The sequence below is a fragment of the Oryzias latipes genome, chromosome 15 (assembly GCF_002234675.1).
Source record: "Oryzias latipes chromosome 15, ASM223467v1".
NCBI classification, from domain to species: domain Eukaryota; kingdom Metazoa; phylum Chordata; class Actinopteri; order Beloniformes; family Adrianichthyidae; genus Oryzias; species Oryzias latipes.
The window spans coordinates 2,208,531-2,235,870 of record NC_019873.2 but is presented as its reverse complement, the minus strand read 5'-3'; the positions used below and the strand labels follow the sequence as shown (position 1 = coordinate 2,235,870).

The window sequence follows — 27,340 nt, the reverse complement described above, 5'->3', positions numbered from 1 at the left end:
CTACAGTGGACACACTTTGTTCTCTGGTATAGGAAGCTGTGCAAAGGAACCACAGTCAGTCTGGGAGTCATCAGATCTGGGTGACGTAGTGCCACCCATGGGGATGCGGGCGGCGATGGCAGACATTTCCCCCGTGTGACTCTCAGCCGTAATTCCTGGTCGCTCTGAAGTCTGGTTTAAGTTGCTCTCTGGGATGGTTCCCATTCCGGTGAAATGCTGAATCAGACACTTCCTGAACTGGAGAAAAGAAGAGAAAACCAATTATAAATTAAATTAATGTAAATATGTTTGCAAAAATAAAAAGACACACATTCCAGTTACTGTATCCATATAGCTGTAGGAGGATAGTTAAAAAAATGGCCTTAGTAGATCAATTAATGTCTACATTTGTTTCATTAAAGGTCTTCATGCAGATTTTTTCTCCTCTAAATCAGTTGTGTGCAGCACAAGAAACAAATCAAAGTGAGGGTGGATTTTGCCTCTCTTGAATGAACAGACTACCACAGGGCTGGCCAACGTTGGTCCTGCAGAGCCTCAACCCTGCTGGTTTTCCAGTCCTTCCTGACCAACTTGCTGCTGATTGGCTGACTCAAGTAATTCCACATCCTGATTGACTAAACACACCTGATTTAGGTAGTCAGCTTCAAGCAGTCCAGAGAGAGCTGGAAAACAGGCAGGGTTGTGGCCCTTGAGGACCAGGGTGGGCCAACCCTGCACTAACTGATCAAGTGTCTGCTAAAATTTCAGCCATAATGTTTCTTACTTTTTGTGTTGTGCTCTACACAACTGTCATTGTAAACTGATCCTTAAATAAAAACTGATCATTTGAATCAGGGGTGTCAAACTCCAGGCCTGGAGGCTGGCCTCCAGCTGGTTTTCCAAACATTCTGCCTCTGCTTCTGATTACCTGGATCAGGTGTGTTTAGCCATTAAGGAGCATCAATGGCAGGTTGGTTGGAAAGCATGAAAGACTCCGGCCCTCGAGGCCTGGATTTGGGACCCCTGAAGTAAATGATTGTAAAGAAGACAAAAACTGATAAAAACTAAATAAAGAATAAAAATTTAGTGTGGTCATCTCAATCAAAAATTTGTATTACTCATTCATTCATCTTCTAAACCTACTTTGTCCCTTTCAGCGTCAAAGGGCTGCTGGAGCCCAGCCACTTGGGCAAAGGCAGGGGACATCCTGGACAGGTCGCCAGTCTGTCGCAGGGCCACAATCCCACACCAATGCACTCTCACATTCACGACTAGGCACAATTCAGAGTCACCAATTAACCTATGAAGCATGTTCTTGGATGTTGGGAGGAAGCCGGAGTCCCCGGAGAAAACCCACGCATGCACGGGCAGAATATGCAAACTCCACACAGAAAGGTCCCCCAATGATGTTCTGGTTCAGCTCCCCCAGCCGGGCCTTGAACCGGGGACTTTCTTGCTCTGAGTCAAAATCGCTAACCACTGCGACACCGTGCAAAAATTTGTAATACACACTTTTTTAGTTCACTGGATGTCATCTTCTTGGCCAAATCTGAAAACACCCAGATGGTAACGGACTAACCTCTGTCCAACTGTTAGGCATGGGGGTGGATGAATCATGCTCTGGAGTTGTATTACAGCCAGCGGCACAGGGAATATTTCCCAAGTAGAATATAGAATGAATCCAACCAATTTTCAGCAGATTTGGACACTAACTTGATGGCATCTGTGAAAAATCTGAAGTTCAAGAAAGGATGGCTTTTTTACAAAAGGACAATGATCCTAAACACACCTGCAAATCCACGCTGGCACACATTAAGAAACTAAAGGTTTGGCCATGGTCTTCCCAAACAGCTGACCTTAACATCATTGAAAATATATGGCTAGACCTGAAAAAAGCCGTGTGTAACAGACATCCCAGAAGTCTGAAAGAACTGGAAGAATTTTGGAAAGAAGAATAGATAAACATACCTCAAACAAGAAGTGAAAGACTCTTGGCTGGCTACAAACATTTTTTACAAGCTGGAATACCTGCCAAGGGCAGCAATACAAGATACTAATTGCCCAAAACTTTAGCACACAATATTATTTTGTTGTTTGTTATTTTGAAAGGGTAAATGATGGAAATAAAGCCACATTTGTTGACATGTTATTAGAATGTCTCATCTGCAATCTGATGACTTTTCAAGATTTTTCCATTTTTAACCTTGGCTCCTTTATGCATAATAAAATAACATTTAATCTGGGGTTGCACTGTGTATATATGCAAAAAAAAATGAACCCCTCTCCCTATTCCATGGGTGGTTTCTCCTCCAAGTTCAGGGGCCTCATTTATAAGCGTTGCGTACGCACAAAAGAAGGCGTACGCCACTCTCTACGCAATAATTGAGATTTATAAAAAGCAAACTTGACGGGAAAATGTGCGGTCCTTCACGCAAGCTCTGACCCAGGCGTACGCACAAAAACGGGTGAAATGTGAAACGGCGACACCGTCGGCAGATGGAAGAAACACGTAAAAGTGAAAATGACAATACTGCCTCTCAGAAATAACATGAAGACTTCACAAAGCAAGTCTTACAATTAACAGCTACACCAACACCCGTTTGATCGATCAGCAGTGAAACAAACAAAAAAAAAATCAAACGAAAATTACAACAGAAATTCAAAGGAACACTTATTTGCAGAAAGAAAAGTGAAATATGTTCTGCAATATTGGCATGTTGTGCAATTCATCCTCATAAATAATATAGTTAACAGAAAAAATAATGTACAAAACTGATATTCTCGTTAATGTGTCCGTCTGGCGGAGCAGATATAGGTGCAATTAGACAGACAGACAGACAGGTTTTAGCACGGTTTTATAAATCCGAATATTTCTGTGCGTACGCACGTCCTATGTTTCATCCGTACGCCACTTCTGACGCAAATCCTACGCAAAGTTTTATAAATGAGGCCCCAGGTCCTCTACCAGAGGCCTGGGAGTTTGAGGTTCCTGCAGTATCTTAGCTGTTCCTAGCACTGCTCTTTTCTGGACTGAGAGGTCTGAGGTCTTTCCAGGTATCTGTTGTAGCCACTCCTCCAGCTTGGGGGTTACTGCCCCGAGTGCTCCAATTACCACAGGCACCACTGTCACCTTCACTTTCCAGGCTTTCTCCTGTTCTTCTCTGAGTCCCTGGTATTTCTCCAGTTTCTGATGTTCCCATCGCTTGGTACTGCCACATCCACCACAACGGCTTTCCTCTGTTCTTTATCCACCACTACAATGTCTGATTGGTTGTCCGTTACCATTCTATCAGTCTGGATCTGGAAGTCCCACAGGATCTTTGCCCTCTCATTCTCTACCACCTTCGGAGGTGTTTCCCATTTTGACCTTGGGGTTTCCAGTCCATATTCTGCACACATGTTCCTGTATATTATTCCAGCCACTTGATTGTGGCGCTCCATGTATGCTTTACCTGCCAGCATCTTACACCCTGAAGTCATGTGCTGGATTGTTTCAGGCACCTCTTTGCACAGCCTACACCTTGGGTCTTGTCTGTTGTGGTAGATCTACACCTTGGGTGTTGTCTGGTGTGGTAGATCTACACCTTGGGTCTTGTCTGGTGTGGTAGATCTGAGCCTCTATGGCTCTGGTGCTCAGGGCTTGTTCCTGAGCTGCCAGGATGAGTGTTTCAGTGCCGTCCTGTAGGCCAGCCCTTTCTAGCCATTGGTAGGACTTCTTGATATCAGCCACTTCAGTTATGGTCCGGTGGTACATCCCATGCAGGGGTTTGTCCTCCCATGAGGATCTTGTCCTCCAGCACTGTATCCTCTGTTCTCCATTGCCTGAGACATTCACTGAGCACACTGTCATTTGGGGCCTTGAGCTATGTATTCATGGATCTTGGATGTTTCATCCTGGATAGTGGCTTCTACGCTCACTAGTCCTCGGCCTCCTTCCTTGCGGCTAGCATACAGTCTCAGGGTGCTGGATTTGGGATGGAACCCTCCATGCATGGTGAGGAGCTTTCGTGTCTTAACATCTGTGGTCTGTATCACTTCCATCTTATTATTCCTGCAGGGTATCTGATAACTGGAAGTGCAGACTTCTTCACTGACTGCCTTCTCAGGACTTGCCTTACTTGTTGGAGGTATTTGGCTGTTGCAGCTTTCCTTGTTGCCTGTTCCAGGTTGCCAGTTGCCCGTGGAATTCTAAAGCCAGAATGACTACAAAATGTCAGTACTGTAGATCTTGGTGATGTGGATGGATGGATGGATGGATGGATGGATGGATGGATGGATGGATGGATGGATGGATGGATGGATGGATGGATGGATGGATGGATGGATGGAGAGACAGACAGACAGACAGACAGATAGACAGACAGATAGACTTTTTTCCTAAAACATTTTTAAAATGAATCTTTAGGTTTCAGATGTAGATTTTTAAGTTGATTTACAGATGAAAAACCCAAAAGAACTCTTCAGAAGGTACACACATTTGATTGTAAAAAGAGGAATCAAGTTTTGCTGATTTTTTTTAAGGTTCATCCGAATTTCCATAGCTAATAGCTTGTAAAGTGTGTCATAATTGCTTTTTTTCCTTTGGTCGCAGGGACTATAACATGTCATTAATGATTTTCTTGGGAAAAAATGTAATTTTTAACAGGTCCCAGATTGCTTCCCACTCATTGTTTTCCAGATGACAATCCCACTAAAAGTCTAATTGACCTTTTTCAATGTTTGTGCCTAGCCTTTGGAACCCCCCTGGGAGAAAGAAATTGATTCATGGCCCACAACAGCCTGCCTAATTTGACACATATACTTCCAAACTGCTTCAATCAAACTGGCAGTGCTGTTTGAGCTGCAGTAGTAACATCTCTTACTAACTCGCTGCTGTCCTGAACAGGAAATATGCTGATGCTTTGACTTATTTTCTGAAAAATTTGAAAAGCATTTTTTTTCAAGGCTTCAATGGGTTGCATTAGAACTATTAAAACAGAAAATTATTTTCCATGACAAAGTTTTTTCTATTGCATTAGATACAGTTTTGTCAGGTGTTAGATATAAAAGCAGTTATCTTCTCCAAATTAAAACTGGACAAAAATAAAATTTACATTCTTGCAATTTACCAAATAAATGTATCCCATGCATTTATTTATTCAGGGAAGCAGTTTGAGATGGTTCGGATGTGTTGAAAGGAGAGACAGTGATGATGTTAGTGAAAGGATGCTGAGGTTGGAGCTACCTGGAAAAAATCCTACAGGAAGACCAAAGAGGAGGTACATGAAGGTTGGCAAGGACTTGAGGGTGGTTGGTGTGGGGGAGAAAGATGCAGAGGAAAGGGTTACATGCATGGGGATGATTCACTATTGCAACCTTGAAAGGGAAACACAGAAAGCTGAAACTTATAATTGAAGTAAATTTAAATCTGAAGTGCAAAAGGAAAATCATAAATGAATCAATCAAACTTAACGCTGTGTCTTCTATTTTTCTTTGGTAGTTGTCAGAACTCCTGTTGCGCCTTCTCTGCAGCCTAAGCAGAGATGTCCAGACTTCTCTTCCAAACCTGCCAAGAGTCTCTCCAGTACATCTTGGGTCATGGTCAAGGCATCCTCCCAGTGTGATGTGCCCAAAATACCTCCTCATAGAAGCATCTAATAGATATCTGAGCAAGATACCCGAACCACCTCAACTTGCTTCTCCGACTGTGGAGGAGCAGCGGCTCTGTTTCAACCTTCTAACTCCATCTCCAAGAGGGTGCCCAGCCACACTGTAGATATAGCTAATTTCAGCCACTTGTACCAGGGATCTTACTGTTTCAGTCACGACCTAAAGTTCATCACCAACTTTTAGTCGAGGAACATGTGTTGATAAATAAATCCAGAGTTCTGTCTTTTTGGCCAAGATCTTCACTACAACGGATCAAAACAGAAACTGCAGTAATGCAGCTGTTTGCTGCTCCTATCTGCCAGTCCGTCTCATGCTCCATCCTTTCCTTACTCTGGTACAAGGCCCAAGATACTTGAATGCCCCCACATGGGCAGGAGCTCTTTACTGACCCAGAGAGGACAAAATCTCCTTCCTCCAATTAAGAGCCATGGCCTCCTTGGAGGACTAAATTCTAATTCCAGCTGCTTCATACCGTGTCCTGACATGGATAAAATAAAATATATCTCGTTCCCACAAATTAATATCTTGTTCCCACAAAATAATTAAGTTGTGCGAACGAAATAGTCTCTTGTTCCCACAAAATAATATTCTGTTGCCATAAATTAATTAATTTGTGCAAACGAAATAATTATTTACGTCATAAGTCATTCATAAACACGGATTGCTGCTTCGCCTACCCAACTTAGCTCCTAGCTTCATAAACACAGATGTGAACAACAATTGGATTTACAGCAGATATTTTCATATTTCTGTCTGTGTGTCTCATTACATTGCATGGAAGACACAGATGATGTTTAGAGATCAGATTTATGTATTGTAAAAAGCACAAAAGCATCGGTAATCACTATTTCATGTCTGGGTTCATTCACATCCCGGTATGGTCTCCATCCTGCTACAAAAGCCGCTTTCTGCCGCTACTTCCGTGTCTCTGTGACCCACATTCGTTCAAGAGGGGGAAAATAAAAACAAGAATGATCGATCTATAATTGTCTCGATGAAAACCTGAAAAATATCATAAGATTTTGGATACCCAAACTTCCTGCTTCAGCTACCGGACATAGCTCCTAGCTCCGCCGCAGACCTCTTTTGCTTGTCATGCTGGCATTTGGGCAGCTGGCTGGTAGACGGACAGCCAGCTGCGGTATGGGATATTGTAGTTTAGGGTCGAATAGGAATAATAATAACTAAGGACTTGTCTTTTATTAACATACTCGTTAGCAGTCGCTTAACATCTGAAGGCCAGTAGAACATGCTACTTATAACCTGAGACTGGACTTATGAGCGTCTCTGAGTTTCCCTGAAAATGTGAAACAAAGAGTAGCCCACTGCAGTTTTCCAGCCTGTATAGAGACTAATGAGCCGTGGATTGATTCTACTCTTGTTTTCATGGTTTTGTGTTTTTACTGAATAGCAGGGTTTCTTGTTTATTTATTACCAAGCTGTTTTCTGTTGACGGAGTATTCATTTTAAATAAGTGATGTCATTAACCATCTGTAGGCTAAATGTTTCAATGACTAAAATGTCAGGTTGAACCAGGAGAATTAAGGACTATTTGGTGTGCGCTTAAATGCAGGCTTGCAGAAAACTGGAAGAATTGTGATGAAATATTTTCAGCTCTTCTCCCACATTTGAGAGATGGGGGTTCTACGTGTGTAGAACCCCCATCTCTCATACTTTTGAGACGCAGCAGTCTAAAAGTGAAAGGTGTCTGTGTCCTTTAATGTTGTTTATCCAAAGACCCTCCTCTTGTTTTTCTTTTATATTAAGTTCATCATATATACAAATTCTTGGTTTTTAGTGCAAATCTACTTGTTTTTCTAGATTACCTTATATTTACATTTATTTTTTGCATATTTGTCTTGGAGAAACTAAAATAAAGTGATTTTAAACAATCTTAAATACAATCTTTTTTTATCGTACTAATGCTTTTGTCGTACTAATGCTACGGTCACAAATCCACCTGCCACTGCAGAATGGGGAGGGATCGGCAGAATCTTCAAGATCAGCTGCAGCTAACCAATTTTTTGGAAAATCTTTGGCGTGATCATGAATGCAGATGACGACAGTCTGGCAGCTGTCAGTCAGGCAAGGATGACGTCATCACGAAATCAAGCAGCAGCTGGGTGGCCACAGGGAGGGCACAGCCAGATTGTTTCCAGCAGCTCTGATTGGACGACGAGAAAATGTTTCCAGACGGCAGCTGTCCATATCAAGTGCCACCGACCGGCTGGCCGGTCGTATTTTATATGGACTTGTGCTGCAACCACGGCTTCATCCAACAACTCCTTTTTCTCCGCTCTTCTTGTGTGTGTTGCTCTTCTTTTATGAGTAGAGCACAAAGCACAATGTTCTGTCTCCTTCGTATTCTCCTCAGCACCATCTGCAATTTGTCAACACGCAGGTCTCTGAGTCGCTGTTCTATCAACACCATGAGGAGTTTTGTCCACCATCAATGTCGTCTCCCCATTTGGACCCAACAGCCATGATCGAGTGCCCGCACTGCTACAGAACGATTTCTAACAATCAGAAGGTGGCAGTGGGACGGCACCACGGGGATGGGTGCCGATGGGTGCCGATGGGTGCCGGGAATGGCAGTCTGAAATCGGCCGATCATCAGACGAAATTGGGGACCTTGGAGATCCTCCTATCAGTCAATTATCACGCTGCTGCCTTCATGCCATCCTGTCACTCACATGTTGGTTGCCAAGCGGTGGCAGTTTGGCATCTGTGACTGTAGTCTAAGTGCAAGCGAAAAATATAATTAAATTTAAAAATGTTTTAAGGACCCACTCCAAAGAAAACTGTGTTTTTTACTGCATTTTTCTTCTGATGGAGGATGTTTATAAAGAAATGTTTAACCACTGTATGCTTTGGCCTTTTGCACACACTTAAACTCAAAGGACAGGAAGTTATTAACATTTGGACATGGTTTAGTGAAAACCATGTTTTCCTGCATGCATGACTATCTAGTCTAAACTTTAAAGATCATTTTATTTCTGAATCTCTTTAGTCCACTGGATAACCCCATGTCATTGTGAGATCAAAGCTGTCAAAAGCTCACCTGAGATGCATTTTTAAAAACATATTTGAAGTAAAACATTGCAGCAGAAACCTTCTGACCTTTGAGATCACCAGAGGCTGTCTACCTCTAAAATTACAAGCAGAATTATTCATGCATCATAAAAATCCCCAGAGACTGTGTTCTTCCTAACCTTCTTATGCAACGCACAGAAACAAAGCCAAGCACTACAGGTCAGCTGAATTCAAATTAGCTCTGGTCATTTGTGTTACAGGTCCTGCTCTTAGGCTGGTGTTAGTAAAAACTGCTCTGACCCCTCGAAAGGGCTCGAAGGTACATGGATGCTCAGACTGCATGCAGATCCTCAACATCACACTATATGAGTCATTCTCATATTTCATATTCACTATGTCATTGAAATTCATCTTTGAAATGTTTACCACATTTACCAAAAATACATTTTCCGTCTTGTTGGATTTCTGCTTCTCATGAAATGTACTACAACATTTCTTCTTGGTTTATAATCCCTTTTCGCCCTCTTGCTGATTCAAAAGTCCCATTCATTTGAATGAGAAGGTGTGTCCAAACTTTTGGTCTGTACTGTACTTAATCAATCTCTTCTGTGCAGTTTCTCCTGTACAGAAATGTACAGAAATCTTTGATTGTGATCAGATCTTTGTTTTCATTATATAATACTGGACTGATTTTTCTAAGAACATTTCAACTTTCAGAGTTTAAACAAGAGACAAAAGTGTGAAAACTCTAAGAAAAGTGTTTCTTGCTGTAACACGTGTGTAGTGAGGAGTTTTACAGCCTTAAAACATCTGTAATCCTACTATGTAGATTTGGCCTTTTGCTGGGTATTTTTACAATGTAACTCCTGTAATAAATAAGGGATCACTGTCCATCGCTTACAGTCTTCTGTATATTTTGTGCTCTTGTCCAATGCTTGTCCAATGCTTTTTGCATTCAGACCAGTGACGTGCAGTCAGGGGAGGTAGAAATATAGCCCAAAAATACACAAGTTAACAAGATGAATTTACTTTTTCATTCAAATGAGAATAAAATATTATTTTTAGACATGTCTTTAGACATGGGTTAGAGCTTAGGGTTAGTGCTGGTGCAAAACCCATGCAGGGAAAGTCAAGCAGGTCCGAGCTTTAGCTTATGTGCTGAAAGACAAATGAAAGGAGCGCGTCACAGAAACCTCAAAGTGACAGACAGCAAAACTCACAAGCAGAATTATGATGTAATTAAATGCGGTTTATTAAACATTCGATCCATTTCCTCCAAGTCCCTCTCAGTCAATGAGTTAATTACTGATAACAACCTCAGTCTTTTAGCCTTAACAGAAACTTGGCTCCATCAGGATGACTATGTTAGATTGAATGAAGCAACCCCCCCCACTTATGCTAACTATCAGAAATCCAGGATTTCAGGTAAAGGAGGTGGTTTGGCAGTAATATCACAGTCTAGCTTACTTCTCAGCCCTAAAGTTAAAAATGCTTATAAGTCATTTAAAAACATCATATTGTCTTTAAGTAACCCAAACAGGAAAACTCGAAAACCTGTTTTACTCATAATTATTTATCCCCCCCCCCCCCCCCCCGGCCCATATTCAGAATTTTTAACTGAGTTTTCTGACTTCCTATCGCCTATTGTCTTAGATTCTGATCAAACTATAATATTAGGGAATTTTAATATTCATGTTGATGACCCCAGTGACTGCCTAGGAAAGGCTTTTGCAGCTTTATTAGATGATGTTGGTTTCACCCAAAGTGTGAATGAACCCACTCACTGTCATAAGCACACCTTGGACCTTGTTCTAACCCATGGTATAGAGATCAGCCAGCTGAGTGTCCTTCCTCTTAACCCCATCATTTCTGATCACTTTATGATTACCTTCCAGTTTACACTGGAACATCCTTCTGCCCCAGTGAATAAGAAACAGCTTAGAAGAACATTAACTGACCGTTCTGTGTCTGAGTTTAAACACACAGTTCAGGCAGTACTTAGTGATATTCTGAGAAAATACTCTGAGTCCAGCTCCCGTAGTATCAGTCCTAGTATAAATGACCACTTTGTTAATGATGCCTTACAAGCCCTCAGGAGTACAATCGATGTTGTTGCCCCCTTGAAACCTAAGTTCGTCAGACAAAACCGAGTTGCACCGTGGTTTAACGCTGAAACTCGTTCTCTTAAACAAGAAACCCGTAAGTTGGAAAGAGAATGGCGCCGCTCCGGTTCAGAGCAGTCTCTGGATATCTGGAAACATAGCCTATTAAATGATAAAAAAGCTCTGCGTAGAGCTAGAAGCCAGTACTATTCAACCTTAATATCAGAGAATGGAAACAACCCAAGATTTCTTTTTAGCACTATTGCTAAATTAACTCGCAGTCAGAGCTCAGTAGAACCACATGTTCCTGTTTCTCTCAGCTCTGATGATTTTCTTACATTTTTCGATAGTAAAATCTCAAATATTAGACATAAGTTAAATCAAGTTATTCCTACTATCAGCCCAGAACAGGCTGAAGCGGTAGAAATGGAGGCATCCATAGAAACCTCTGTAACATTGGACTGCTTCACTGCTGTGGATCAAGCGGAAATAACATCAATTATTACGTCCTCCAAATCCTCAACGTGTCTGTTAGACCCAATTCCCACTAGACTTTTTAAAGAAACTTTTCCCCTAATTAATGATCCCATATTAACAATGATAAATGCCTCTCTGGAAACGGGTTATGTGCCACAGTCTTTTAAATATGCAGTTGTTAAACCTCTTCTGAAAAAGCCCAGTTTGGATCCTAGCATCTTGGCCAACTATAGACCAATATCAAACCTGCCCTTTATTTCTAAAATCCTAGAAAGAGTTGTAGTTAAGCAGCTTTACTGCCACCTACAGGACAACAGCCACTTTGAAGACTTTCAGTCGGGGTTTAGACCCCACCACAGTACGGAAACTGCACTAGTTAGAGTCTCTAATGACTTGTTATTGGCCTCAGAAAAGGGACTACTTTCTATACTGGTCCTGTTGGACCTCAGTGCTGCCTTTGACACTATCGACCACAGTATTTTACTCCATAGATTAGAGCAGGACATAGGGATCAAGGGCCTCATTTATAAACGTTGCGTACGCACAAAAGAAAGCGTACGCCACTCTCTACGCAATAGTTGAGATTTATAAAAAGCAAACTTGACGGGAAAATGTGCGGTCCTTCACGCAAGCTCTGACCCAGGCGTACGCACAAAAACGGATGAAATGAGAAAAGGCGACGCCGTCGGCAGATGGAAGAAACACGTGAAAGTGAAAATGACAATACTGCCTCTCAGAAATAACATGAAGACTTCACAAAGCAAGTCTTACAATTAACAGCTACACCAACACCCGTTTGATCGATCAGCAGTGAAACAAACAAAAAAAAAAATCAAACGAAAATTACAACAGAAATTCAAATGAACACTTATTTGCAAAAAGAAAAGTGAAATATGTTCTGCAATATTGGCATGTTGTGCAATTCATCCTCATAAATAATATATTTAACAGAACGAAATAATGTACAAAACTGACATTCCCGTCAATGTGTCCGTCTGGCGAAGCAGATATAGGTGCAATTAGACAGACAGATGGATAGATAGAGAGAGATGCATTAATTGTCCACTGGGGAAAGTTGTTTTCATAGTAAAACATTTCTTCATAAGGTACGAAATTATGGTATTCATGCATATGCCTTTAGTTTGTTTTATTTTTCATAAAACAATGTATGGCGTATGTCTCGACCATTCAGAAAGCAACAAGAAATTACATTTGCGCTGATCAATTTCCCATTTCCACGTCGATTATTACCGACATCTGCAGCTTGTCAGATGTAATTAAATGGATGGAAATAAAATGCCCCATCACAATGCGTAATGACGCACTATGGCTGATCTTGCGCTCTTAGAAGATGTGGCAAATGGAAGAATTCGGAGTGAACGCATCTTTAGACAGCAAGGAGACTTGTTGGCAAACGAGGACGAGTGGCTTATGAGCCGGTTCCGACTTCCTCTGCGGGATTTTGGGGGTGTGTCACCCCGTGCATCTGGCGCGTCGGTGTCCCCCTGCGCCTCAGTCACCACTCCACTTAAAAGGGGTTCCCCAATTATTGCCGCCAGTATCTCATCAGGAGGGGTCAGCTCCGGTGCCCCCCCCCCCCCACACACCCGGGGCAGACACGTGTGTGTGTGTGTGTGGGGGGGGGGTGGGGTCAGCGCTAGACGTTTTTTTGCCTTGACTTTGATGTCCGACCTTTTCTTTTTTATTTCGGCCACGGTCCGAGGTTGTGAGGCTACAGCATTTACAGCGTCTGCCACCGTCTGCCACTCACGTGCCTTTTTGGCATTAGTAATGCCCACACTGTGCCCTCCAAACAACATTATTCTCCTCTTTTCCACCTCGCCAACGATAACTTCTACTTCACATTGAGTAAAGTTACGTTTTTTTGATTTTCTCTCCGTGTTTGGCACGGTTTCGCAAACCATGAATATTAATTTGTGGGCGTTTTACGGACTATTTATGGGCAACTATATTCGTGTCTTGAGGCCGCAAAAGCTGCGCAGCATTTAGAATTTGTTGTGATTTATTAAGAGAAAGATGCGTAGGATGTGCGTGCGCACGGTTTTATAACTCCGAATATTTCTGTGCGTACGCACATCCTATGTTTCATCCGTACGCCACTTCTGACGCAAATCCTACGCAAAGTTTTATAAATGAGGCCCCAGAGGATCTGCTCTCCAGTGGTTTAAATCCTATCTGTCCGATAGGTATCAGTTCGTTAATGTAAATGGCCATTCCTCTCAGTGCACTCGAGTCAACTATGGAGTCCCACAGGGCTCAGTCTTGGGACCGATCCTGTTTACGCTTTATATGCTACCCCTAGGAAACATAATCAGGAAACACAGCATTAATTTTCATTGTTATGCCGACGATACGCAGTTGTATTTATCCATGAAGCCTGACCAGAATGACAATATAGAGAAACTGAACGCCTGCATCAGTGACATCAAGACCTGGATGACAATTAATGACCTCCTCTTGAACCCAGAAAAAACTGAGGTCATTATACTTGGTCCTAAAAACCTCAGAGATGCTCTGTATGCTCAGATAGTCTCCCTGGATGGCATAAGTATAGCCCCCAATTCCACAGTTAGAAACCTTGGGGTTTTACTTGACCAGGATTTATCATTTAAGGCTCACATATCTCAGGCGTGTAGAACTGCCTTTTTTCACCTGCGGAATATTGCTAAGATCAGAAATATACTTTCTAAGAGTGAACTGCCTTTTTTCACCTGCAGAATATTGCTAAGATCAGAAATATACTTTCTAAGAGTGAACTGCCTTTTTTCACCTGCAGAATATTGCTAAGATCAGAAATATACTTTCTAAGAGTGAACTGCCTTTTTTCACCTGCGGAATATTGCTAAGATCAGAAATATACTTTCTAAGAGTGATGCTGAAAAACTCATCCATGCATTTGTTACGTCGAGGCTGGATTACTGTAACTCCTTGTTAGCAGCGTGTCCTAAGAGTTCCTTAAGAAGTCTCCAGCTTGTTCAGAACGCAGCAGCTAGATTGTTAGCAGGAACTAGCAGAAGAGATCACATCACTCCTGTGTTAGTTTCACTTCACTGGATCCCAGTTGATTCTAGAATCAAGTTCAAGATCCTCCTGTTAACCTATAAGGCCTTACATGGACTGGCCCCGTCCTATATTAAGGACCTCATAGTCCCTTACCATCCAATGAGAACACTTCGCTCGCAAAATGCAGGACTGCTTGTGGTTCCTAGAATTAGTAAAAGTACGGTTGGAGGTAGAGCGTTTAGCCACCACGCCCCTGTCTTATGGAATAAACTCCCAGCTCATGGAAGAGAGGCCGACTCAGTTTCTACATTCAAAGTTAGACTTAAAACATCCCTATTTGGACAGGCTTATTGTCAGACTAGTTAGTATTTAGAGATTATTTAACTTAATGTTAATTTGTTTAAATTAAACTTAATAATAACTATTTCTTTTAAAAGGCTGCTAGAAGTTGAAGCTGGGGTAACTATGGTGCACTGGGGTTCTGTCCTCTTTTCTTTTCTACTTCTACGCTTCCTCTCCTCTATTCTTGATCATAATTCATCATTTAGTTCTCCATGCCTCTGTTTGGTACAGTGCGATTCATGTATTGTCCCTCTTTCCCTCTCCCCTCCTGGGGAGTGGGAGTGCTTCCAGACTCCAGTTGGCTCATCCGTGCTCCAGTTCCTGACCGTTTACCTCGCCTTTGCTCCTGCTCCTACACCTGGCTGTGGTTCCTGTCTCCGGCTCGACTCGCGCCTTTGACTGTCCCGATAACCACGGCTGGATGAAGCTCGTCTGCTGGACTTTTATATATATATATATATATATATATATATATATATATATATATATATATATATATATATATATATATATATATATATATATATATATATATATATATTTATATTTATATTTATATATATATATATATATATATATATATATATATATATGTAGTTGTAGATTTAGATAAGTTAATTCTTCTCTAAGATTTCTGGTAAATCGCCTGTCCGTCCTGGAGGAGGATCCCTCCTTCATGTGGGCACCCCTGAGGTTTCTTCGTTTTTTCCGGAATCCGTTTTTTTTGGGAGTTTTTCCTTACCGCGAAGGGGGGTCTAAGGGCAGGGATGCCAGTATAGCTTAGTCAGTTTGTTATTTCATTTTAGTATTTTCCTATTGAACTCTTTGTATTCGTGATCCTTTTGAGTTCATGTTTTACTTCGAAGCCCATCGAGACGACTGTTGTTGTGATTTTGGGCTATACAAATAAAATTGAATTGAATTGAATTGAACATGAATACCTTTTTCTGTGGGGGTTTTCAATCTTTTTCTTTGTTTAAAAAGTTGCAAATTTACAAATTTCCTGTTCAAATACACGAGGAAGCGACAGGTGAGGCTAAATCTGACTGATGACATCAGTGTCTCACCAGCCGTGAACCTCACTGATTCAGGCTGTAACTGAACTCTACCAAACAGACCGAGCCCTTGTAGAATCTAGATGAGCTTTTATATCTGCAAACATGCAGACAGTGGGCTGGACCAGAAAGAAACGTTAGTCCAGACCAAACGGCCCTAGTGGGATTACTATTTGGTGATGTTCCTCCTTGACTGTTAGCATCTTTCACCCTGCAGCTTGCAGGTACCTTTGCACAGCTTTTATCTAAGATCCTGTCTCGTGTGGCAAATCCTAGCCTCTATTGAACTCGTACTGTTCTTTCAAGCTATGATCATTGTGTCTACGATGTTCAGTCTTTCCAAACCATGTCATTAGAAACTACTTCCGGTATCATTCACATCTATGATCTATTTAGGAAGCCAAGCACGCAACAGTTTGACCTGCCATAATGGATGAACTTTAAGGGGAGGACACTTCAAAAATGATCAGGTACCAACCATTTTGTTGTGAACTAATCTTCTCTATATTTTGGTGGCAACATCAAGCTTTTCTATTTTCAGCATTGATTCAGAATGCATCCAACCAAGAAAGACACCCCAGTCCAGGAACGTGAGGTCAGGGGAAGCATCATGAGATGTATCCTAATAATAAAACACATATTTGTCCAAGGATATGTGCTATAGATGCCATGGATTGCATTTATCTTTTTTATTCACCTGTATAACAAACATATACACCAAGCAACTCCACAGATTTAGTGGAAGTGATCCTTTACCTCAGACGTGCAGTCATGGTTTTGAAGAGAATTCGGCTGTCAAATGAGGAAACAACAAATGCTGCCTGCCAAATACATAAAACAGGAAAGATGTTTTTTCCAAGTGAAGGACTTTTTTTTTCTGATTAGATTTCAACAGATAGTGGAGTGGCTGACAATACAGAGCAACACACTTGACCAAGTCAATTCGGAAGCAGCATAAGAGCAGAGAGGAGGCAGTGGCTCAGAGGCCATACAAGATGAGATGGAGTGCAACAGCTCAAGGACAGAAACTAAAATTAATTGTCTACTGGTACTTTGGATGGCTTCAAAAGAAACGGAAAAGAACAGAATCCCATTGAAACAGTGTATACATTTCAATCATCCCACTTGTGTTAATATCATTGCCACCTGTGAAGATCTCACAAATGCTGCAGTTGGATCAATTTTATAAAGATATCTTCTAGATTATTTCTGACTGAGTACCTGTTTGTTCATGAAGACGTAGATGATAGGGTTGTAGACAGCAGCGGTCTTGGAGAAGAAAGCAGGGATGGATGCCAACCTCGGGTCAAGTTTGATGGTTGGATGAGCCGTGACCAATATGGAAAAGACAGCATAGGGCGTCCAGCCTACCATGAACGCCACAATCATCACCACGACCATACGGGTCACCTGTCGCTCAGGCTTCCTCGCCGTTGCAAGACGACCATGAGACACCTGGAGGAAAAAGAGAATATGACAGTTATAGCAAAGCAAGCACAACAATGAAATTCAATCACTGCTTTCTATTTTCATTGGCAATACCTAATCATACGTGAGCATCACAACACTAATGCAATGTTTCAAATTAAAAAAAAAAAACGTTGTTAATAAAAGATGATATAAAAGATAACCTCTAGCACTCTGGGTCTCATTTACATTCCTTTAGTAAAATAACTGCTTTAATAACAGTTACGATTCACTAAAGAAGACAAATAATTACAGTTTTTTCAGTGGCTTTAGTACAATTCTCAGATCAGAATGAAATTCCCAAAACTATTTGTTCAGTCTTCACATCATGATGTCACTTGTGCACATCATATAAGCAGTTTCTCACTTCTTTGAACAAGTTGCAATTGCTTTGGTACATCCATGCAAATGATTATGTACAATTCTCTGCTCTTTGCTAAATTATCAATTGTTTATGTCATGTGGATCAAAATGTATTATATAGTTCACTGTGCAATAGTCTTACTCCTCAAAACACCTAGTCATTAGTTCATGGTATAAGTCATAAACGGCAAAATGGTTGACCAAGTTGTCATAATGTGACAAAAATATATTTTGCTGCATTGCAAGAGAGGATATTTGCTGTGATGTGGATGAGAATTTGTGGCCTAACATACAGGAACGACAAGAGGTGTAGGAAGACCACACCAATTCCTACTGTACTGCCTGTACTGTTGTACAGAATATTGTCCTATCTTTTTTTTCCCTTTGTGTTACTGTTTGCAGTGGGTTTTTTCTATGTTGGTATGACATGGTCTGTCAACAAATTACAATATGAACAATAAAAGTGTAAATGGGAATCTTGTCCAGTCTCTTGCAATCAAACAAAAAAGGTGTTACTAACATTTTACAATAATTGTCATCAAAACTTTAGCGATAGTTTACATCAGAACATCCCTCTAAAGTACACAGTTATATTGACAACATGACTAAGTCATTTGAAAGATTTTGAGCAAGTTACAGGCTTTTGCAAGAAATCCATAGTGTTTTGCTGTTTGTACAAATTGTTTTGAGAAATGCACACAGATATTTGCAAACTTCAATTCTGATCTGAGAATTTTACTAAAGCGACTGAGAAAAACTGTAATACAAAATACATATATCATCATCATCGTCTAATAAAAATTCATTGAAAAAAAGCCAAATTGCCTAAAGTTTTCAGACCTTTCAGTAAAACTTTAAACATCTTAAATGTAATCAGACTGGACTTTTCCAGATCCAGCTGAAGGTAGCATGTTTATGTGTTTGGTCCATGGACTGTACAGGAGAACAGGACTGAGTGACTGCCCCCCCCGGCATTCCAAACAGGAAGTACCAGTTGGCTCAAAAAAGCCAAAATCCCATAGAGAACTAAACAGCTGTTACTCAATCATTCCATTGGTCAGAATAACAATTCTTGCTCTGATACCTTTTTCTTAACATATTTTTGATTATCCTCCTTTGTTCATGATATTTGTTCTGTAGTTCAACTTATTTAAGAAATTTGGACTCAGGTGGACTTGGAGCAATCATTGGTAACTGACGTCGTCTGGGTCCAACATGGCGGCATCCACGTTGCAAAACAATGGTGAGTGAGTTGACTTCATTTGGCTGGAGCTGGAAGTGAACCGTTTTCTATGGGGGACATCACACCACACTCCAGTTCTCTGATACAGTCAATGGTTTTGACATGGCTGAATATGAGGTTTTACTCTCAAGGAAACAATCACATGAACCTGTGTGCGTAGCAGCTTTAAAGGTTTGATTGCTGCTGACACTGGAAAACCTCTTAGGCACATTTTCGCTGCTCTGGTTGCTCATTTAGGCAAAATACTGAATAAACTCGTGTTTTAGTAGCACCATAACAGCTGACCTTTCTTAGTTTCCGCAGCAGTCTCCCATAGCAGTAGAATATCACCCCAAGAGGCAAAATGAAACAGGTGGCGAAGAAAGTGATGATGTAGCTGTGATCGCTCATGTTGGTTGAGTACCTGTTTATAGGTGGACAAAAAGGTTTTTATTCACTTTGAATTTTATTACACAGAAGTGCTCCAGTGAACAAGCATGTTAACTAAATCCCAGCTGAGCTGCTCTGAAACTCAGAGCTTTTATGTGACTCCAGAGGAAGACGGCATGTGTGCATCTCAAATGAGCTTCCGCTAAAAGAGAAATTTCACAGCTGAGACAAATCTGTGTGAATCACTTAGGAGCCCATAGGACACTAATTTAGTCTAATTAAATCTGTTCCCCAAGAACACCTACTACCCTCATATGAAACAAGCCTCAGATTAATGTCTAGGAATCCACCTGGCCCACACAGCTGACTGTGGGTGTGTGTGTGTGTGTGTGTGTGTGTTTGAGCACTTATAGCCATCCATCTTAATCTTTGTTGAAGAAAGAAAGTGCGGTTAGCTTCACATTTGGGATGGTACATTTCACACTTCATTCCTCATTAACTGTGTGGCACATGAAAGAAACCCTCTACAAAAACAGAGTCATGTGGAAGAGAAAACACAGTAACTACACACATCAAGATTTCCTTCATGGATCAGAGACTTCAGTTAACAAAAGCTTAAAAAAACACATGAAAACATGTTTTTTGAATAAGAAAAAAATGTTTTTTTTCAGTTATCTTATACCAGTGCTTCTCAATTATTATTTGCATGGCCCCCCCAGGAAAAAAAAAGACAATCCCCCCCCCCTCCCCCCAACACGCCGCAGAGGCTATAAATAACATCAGTGTCTTTGAAAATTGCATAAGTATACCTAAAATTTTATCTTTTAGCATTAACGAAAGAAAAAAGCAATATATATGAAGTTTTAACAAATACTAACTTTATTTTGCCACACAGAAACCCTGTAAGAGTCTAAGTCAGTCCCAATTTAAACTAGAAATATTTTTGACCAACTGAACCATTTGATGCTGAAAAAAATAATTCAATCCATAAATAATATTAAATGTAAATTGATCTGAAACATTAACACAGCAGCACCAATCTATGTAACGTTCTTAATCAGAAGAAATAAGCAAAAAAACATTGTGCTGATTATTTTCTGAGTCACATTAATGAAGTAATGATTAATGGCTACAGTGAGCACGATTTGCGGAGCACAGCTTTTAAAAGCGAGGTTTGAAGCATGATGGTGCTACTCTCAGCGTCTGCTCAATGTTCAGCTGGGAAAGCGGGAAGATTGTTGGCCGTACCCCCCACGTTCTTGCTGAAAAAAATCAAGCGGCTTGACAGCGTGTTGAGGATGTAATGTCTGTAGGTGACATCTTAATGGCTCCTGCCCGCTGTCAACATTTTCAGACACAGAACACAGTGAATCCAAGCGCTAGATAAGATTCCTCATATTTCCTCGTCTTAGCTTTTGGGAGACAATCATTGGTCTCTTTCCCTCCGTTTCTCTCTGCCTTTCTTTTCGTTACTGTTCCATATTTCTTCATGGTGTCTCTCGAGGGGTTTGTCGACAGCAAAGTTTTAAACTCCTGCGCAGACTTTGACAATAAGCGTGCAACTGCACCACCTGCTGCCGTGGACGAACAATTGCACTTTATCCCGCAAAAAGCAAAGCCTGTTGCTCGGGGTCATACCCCCCCCCCCCCCCCTTTCATCGCATTGCGCCGCCCCACTATACGAGAAGGACTGTCTTCTACTGATTTACTTTATAATGACCACTATTGTGTTTTCTAGTTTTATATGGTTTACAGTGGCTTTATATTCAAGAGAAGGTTTTCTCCTGTCTGAAACCAGCATCACAATTAAAGAAATGGAGCCACATCAGCTCAACAACTAACCATTAGGAGGCTTTTTGCTAAACCAAATCAAGCCCTTGATCACAGAAAAATAATTCATGGAATGGTCTATATCATGCTTTTCTTAAAGCTTTCCGAGTAAATGACTAATGTATATGTTAATATTACCTTTGGGGCACTAAATAACATTTTTTATGACATATAAGTTATTTTCACAGTTTAATTTCCTACCCAGTAGTAAGATGACTCGATCTCTGAGGCTCCGCCTTTCTCTCCCTGTGGGTAACGCCCATTTCATGACGTTAACCTAGAGTTGGCCTCGGTCTGCATTTCGCCCACGAAAACAAACAACATCCAAACTTTTCAAAGACAGATGTGCATATTGTGCATAGAAAAGGAAACCGTTTAACCGATCTCCAAAAAAAAGGATTCTGGAGGCAAGAGACCCACAACATTGCAGTTGGAGAAAGTGGGGGTGTGTCAGTCTGGGGGCAGGGCGGAAGTGCAGACTCTTCCTGGAAGGGGCTGTTCCTCACTTTGTGACATCACAGTGTGAGAGCCCACATGTTTTAGTAGATCTGAGGGGGGCTGGTGCTCAGAGTACTGGTTTTTAGAGGAATAATCAGAAATGCGTGAACAGATCAAAACACCGCTTTGGGAAAATAATTAGCATTTTTATACACTTAAACGCTAAAAAGATATTTTGCACGATAGGCCTTTTAAAAAACAACAGCATTACAAAACAAATAAACATAATTACATCTTGTTGTGTTTGACTTTCATTATTAGGTTTTTATTTTTAAATGAATATTTGAGATAAAATGTGGTTCAAACGAGGCTCAAGACTTTTGAATGGAAAACGACTTTTTTCCTTTTCATTTTTTCTCTACCAGAATTTGTTTTGGGAAGTCTGGGGTTTTGGAATTTCGTATTGAGACAAGGTGGTGAGAACCAACAACAAAAAAAAGACACTGACTTTAAACCTGCAAGTCAAACAACTCTGACAGTCCATCTCTTCCACAGTTACTGTTCACACTTCACACGTCTCAAAATATCTTGTTATCCTAACTTTCCACACTGCTCGATTTGGCAATATAGAAATGTTCAGAGGATCGCAGGGATGAAGCTCTTCAGGCACATAAATGTAACTAAAGCACAGACCAGCATAAACCAAACCTGCAGTTATCAATCAAAACATTATTGTCATTCAATGAGAGAAAATAAAAGCTGTGAACACAATTTATAAAACCCACGATCATAGACATCTGTTATGTTATTCTGTCCCGTCCCCCGATTCATTCATCTTTGTCTCTCTAATGCCACTTAAGAGCAACCTCACTTTAGCTTAATTGTGCCCTTACAGAGAGTCAACCCCCCTGCTCTTTGCATTTTCTAAGGTTTTTGTGCCCAGAGGGGAAGTTATGTTAAACTTACGGATAATTAGGTTAAAGCATCACAAGTTCTGTCTGCACTTATTATCAATTATTTGCAGCCTTTGGCTGCAGAAAGCAAGCTGAAACATGCCACTACAGTAATCCTGTTACTCATTTTAAATCTTCAATTCACAAAAGATTTCATTTAAAACAAATGTCTTAAATTAAATTAACCCCCCCCCCCAATATTCCCTGAAGGACTTGAGGTCAAAATAAACAGAATTAAAGCACAGCTGGACCGTGGTGCATTCACTGCCAGTGGGACCTTTTCAGGTAGCTTTTAATGTGTTTGCAGGTTAAAAACCCTTCTAGGAAAAGCTTCCCGTGACTTCATCCCAGCCTGCTGTAGACATGTGGTAGCTAAAGTTTGTCGCTATGAAAAGAGTCCGGGGAGCTCCAGCTCTTGGTGCAGAGAAATGAGCTTTACCTAAACCACATTTCACCGGTAAATGTAGCAGACTGAGCTGGGAGACCTGTTTAGAATATTTTGGCCTTTTTTTCTTCAGCACAATCTAACAGACTGGCCATAAATTACAAATAGTGAGGTGAACTAATGTTTGTGCAAATTGATGGCTGTACTGTACTGAGTGTGGACAGACATGATCCTTCTATTCAATTTCCTTTCTTCCTGCACTTTAATGAAAGCTTTAGCAGATTCTGTGGCGGTGCATGTTGAGCAGAAAGGTTGATATAACAAAAGACTGATGGAGCACAACAAGTACAATCCTCGAACTGTGTAATTGATGCAAAAAGCTCATCTTTGTGCTTAAAAAAGCAAATGCTGGATGAGAATCTTTCAATGACTTTTAGAAAAATCAAAAATTTAAAAACCAACTTGGAACACCAAAAAGTAAATTCATTTGAGCAGAGTGGAAGGTTACTAACTTTGCTCATGTGTAGCTTTTCCAGCAAACTCCATCTCCATGCCGTTGTAATACATGCCTCATACAATACCCAGAGATAACAATAAAGTTAATAAAGTTTTTAAAGAATTTAGGTATGGTTTGGTCATGCCTTTTCCTTCTGGACACTCCTCCGAACCTACCTGATGTTCAAAAGTCTGCCTGTGAAGTCTACGTGTTTGTGAGCACTAAAGCCTGCACATAAATGAGGCTCTTAAAATGCATCAGACGAGCTTGCTGCACAATCTGGGCCTCGCACACCTGTGCCGCTGCAGCTTCCTGCTGGCAACCAAACGTTTTCTGATGGAACTCATGCCGCGTGCGGCCGGGGGTCGCTCGGGTCATCTGAATGACAGGATTCTGCATCAGGAAACATCTTAATTGTGTCACGTGAGCCTTTTCTCCTCACATCCCTTCACGTCATCAGTGGTTCTCCTATAGCGACAAACGCTCAGCTCCGAATTGCCGTGTTTGATCCAAACAGCTAAGCAACATTACCCAGATGGTGCCCTGAGGGCCGGGATTATAGCAGACCTGCTCCTCTCATAAAACAAATACATGTGTGTTTAAACAGCCAGAGTGAAGGTCTGAGCTATACAGGTATGAGCCGTGTGGCTAGAGAAATTATTCAAAAGATGGTTGTGGGTTCAGGTCCTCTTGAAATTGTCATGGAAGGCGTTAAAGGAAACAGATGTAATGACGCCCACATTTTTGGTATCCAACGATTCAAGAGTTTTTCCTTCAAATAGAAATTAGTCATCAGCAGGAAATGTGCACAAGTCTGTGCCATCTCTCATCAACACTGCAGAGAGCAAGGCAGTTACAGCAGCTACTGCGGTGAGGATAAGTGCTTTACCTGATTAAACTCATTATCTCCTTTCAGCCTAAATACATTTGAAAAGGAACACATAAACAGAGTTTCTGTGATAAAAAAAGACCTCACACATTCTGTTTTTCAGCTCATGTCTGGCTTTGAAAAGCTGAGGTCTTGTCTTTTAAATCATCACCTTCAGAAAAGGCAGCTTTGATTTGATCCTCCTCTCTAGGTACTACAACAAAAAGACTTTTACTGCCAGCAACACAGACGTTCTGACCAGAACAGGATTCCAGCCGCACCCTGATCTCCTGCATCAAACCGAAGTAAATCGCGCTTCTGCTTAAAATTGTTGACTTATCGCCATATCCCTACAGGGGTCGCCGGGCGAATCAGTGAAAGCTTGGCAGACACTTTTGAACTGGAAAGCCTTCCTGACACAACCCTGTTATTTAGCAGAGGTGGAGACACTCAGTTACATAGTAGTGTGAAGGCTCTTGTCCAAGAGCACTGGATGAAGCTCAATACTTGGGAATTGACCCTGATTTCCCATGTGCCAGTCCTACACTTAACAAACTGAGCTATCTAGCCACCATGCGGTTCATTTGACTTCCTGATGGTCCAGAAAAACAAATTAACTGTGCTGTGACATACTAACCAACCTTTGTTAATAATTTATCAAATGCAGCTATTTATTTCCACATTGATTCATCACTGACTGTATATTTCCAAACATGAAAGAGTCACTTAACCCAAATCAGTCACATTCTGAAAAAAGACAAAGTTTTGGTCTGATATTGGAACAGACAGTCTGACCAGCCTTCACAGGGATGTCTTCACGTTTGGTTCTAACTGCAGCATCACAGCCCTGCTCAGGATTAAACTCTTTGTTTTGAGCATTTCTGTGAGCTGACCTTTGAAGGTGACATTTACTTTTCTTCCCAAACACTCACAGATCTTTTTGCGGTCCGCAGATAACAGAGTTCTCATTTCTCACCAGTCAGGCTCGCACGTGGTTCCAATCTTGCTCACAGTGTATCTGTTCCAGCCCAGCACGGGAGGGAACGTCCAGATGAAGGAGAACGTCCACACGAACAGCAGACCCAGCATGGCATGCTTGGACTGCAGCCGGATGTTCCCCAGCGGGCGGCAGATGACGAAAAAGCGCTCAAAGGAAAGAACAGCCAAGGACCACAGGGCCACGATCCCTGAGGAGAACAGCAGAGCAGCTGTCAACACCCCCTCACTGAAGGGTTTCTGCACCTCCTTCAGATCCTCCACTAACTGAAAGGCCATACGTTCCTTAAGAAGTTGAGGCTTTCAAACTGACAGATGAATTATTTTAGACAAACTCTCCTAATCTGTGTTTGAACGCATCAGTGGCTGCTCTCTCACTGAGAATATTTCTTTATTTCATTCTATTATGAGGCTTCTGACTGCGTCCTAATGGGCTAAAAAAAGAAGGCAGGCTTTAATTGTGGTAATAAGTCACTCTCAGAGTCTGCTTAATTACTTCTCACACAGCGAGGTGCTCATTATGTCTGCCTGCCACACTCAAAGGGAGGACAAAACTGCATGTGTGATTATCACACACGTGCTAACAAGTAAAAGTGAAGCCGTCAATGATGAAGCCGGGCGCGTTTTCAAACTGGGTCTTTTTCTGAAGTATCCATCTGTGGAGCAAAAACATGAAGAGCAGAGCCATCAAATAGGCAGCACAGAATATTAATCAAGACATCTATTATTCCACATTACATCAGAACTGAAAAAGCTTTCCCAAGCACACAAAACGTGAACATCAGGTCAGGAAATCACTGAAACAGCTGCTCAGATGTAATTAGATTTTTTTTATATCTAAAATCCCTTGATAGGACTTTGACTACATCGGCCCACAACAGTTTGCTCAGTTCCAGTTCTGCGTGTCAGCCTTCTTCAGTGATGAGTCGGCCCGAGAGTTAAATCTGTCAAACTCCTCAATTCTCCAACGTGTCAATCTGTGAGGATGGCGCTCACTCAGGGCCCAGCATGAAGGCTTTTTTCTCATTTTTCTCCCTTTGCATCCATGTAAAGAGGTTTATAGATTGTATTTGTAGTTGGTTGCAGGACCAAAGCTGTCCTAATAAAACAGTCTGAGTTCCTCATGATCAAAAAACGGTCGTCTGATGATTCCTATGTGAGGTTCATCCAGCTGTACTTTCCCTGGAATTCAGGGTTCTCCGTCTGCTTGTTTGTGATGAGGACATCTTCTCTTTTTCTCTGTAAAACCCGCCTGAGGAGGATCAAACACACCGGGCTCCTCGGGTCACTAGTGCTCGTGTGAAATGATCTCCACATTTTCACCACCTCGGTTGTAGAGCTTCTGCATGTCATCTTACAGAGTTTTGCTGCAGAACAACAGCCTACTGACTTACTTACATTGGTAGTCACAGTTCTCAGAAACTATTTATGACAAGTCATGCATGCAGTGAGACTGATCCTGTTCACGTTTATACATCTGCTGTGCACGTGCCTCGTTTGTGCTGTTCAGACTCTGAAGAGGCTTTCGACTGATCCCACTTCAGCCCAGCAGCACTTTTCTACAGATGTCATTGTGCATTAAACCAGAGACAAGATACACAATCAATTAATTTAAAACAAATGAAGTTTTAAAGTAAGTTCGGTTTGAAATGAAAAGCGTTTAAAGGCTGGAAATATCAAAAATCATTTTTTTCCAAAACTTTTTCTGTTGTTTTTTTTTATAGTAAATTCGTGGGGGGAAAACTCTTTAATCACAGTGCTAATATTGACATCTATATGACGAAATTGTTATTTCTGGAGCGTTCTTGTGAAACTATCTTTAAAAATCCACATTTGTTGGAGCTGATTTGACAAAAATGTTCAGAAACGGCGGTTATGACATAGAAGAAGTCAGAAAGAGAACATACCAAAGAAAGTTACAGCAAACCCCTCCAAGATGCAAGCCCACTTTCCGAGGAAGAAGTAGCCCCTGGCATTTGTCAGGAAACTTATCAGCCCCCCCGTGAGGGACACCAGGAAGTCCGCGATGGCCAGATTCACTATGATGTAATTGAGCGGCTGTCTGAGCTGCTTGAACTTAAAAGTGACAAACATGACCAGGAAGTTCTCGGTCAGAGACAGCGATGTGATCACGAACATGAGGACGGCCAGGACGGTGAAGTTCCACGGCGCGATGTTCTTGATGGGTCCAGTGAACGGGTCATCGGTGGAGAAGATCTCTGTCGCCACGGTGAAGGACACCGCGTTCACTGACAAGCTCAACGAATCCAT

General features: G+C 41.4%; 1 protein-coding gene across 1 annotated transcript; it reads right to left on the bottom strand.

Moving 5' to 3' along the window:
- Positions 1–27,340, bottom strand: valop (vertebrate ancient long opsin). Its single transcript, NM_001136515.1, is given in 5 exon segments — positions 1–237; positions 16,883–17,116; positions 19,020–19,137; positions 25,050–25,260; positions 26,977–27,340. Coding segments are annotated over 5 exon segments (1,164 nt in total).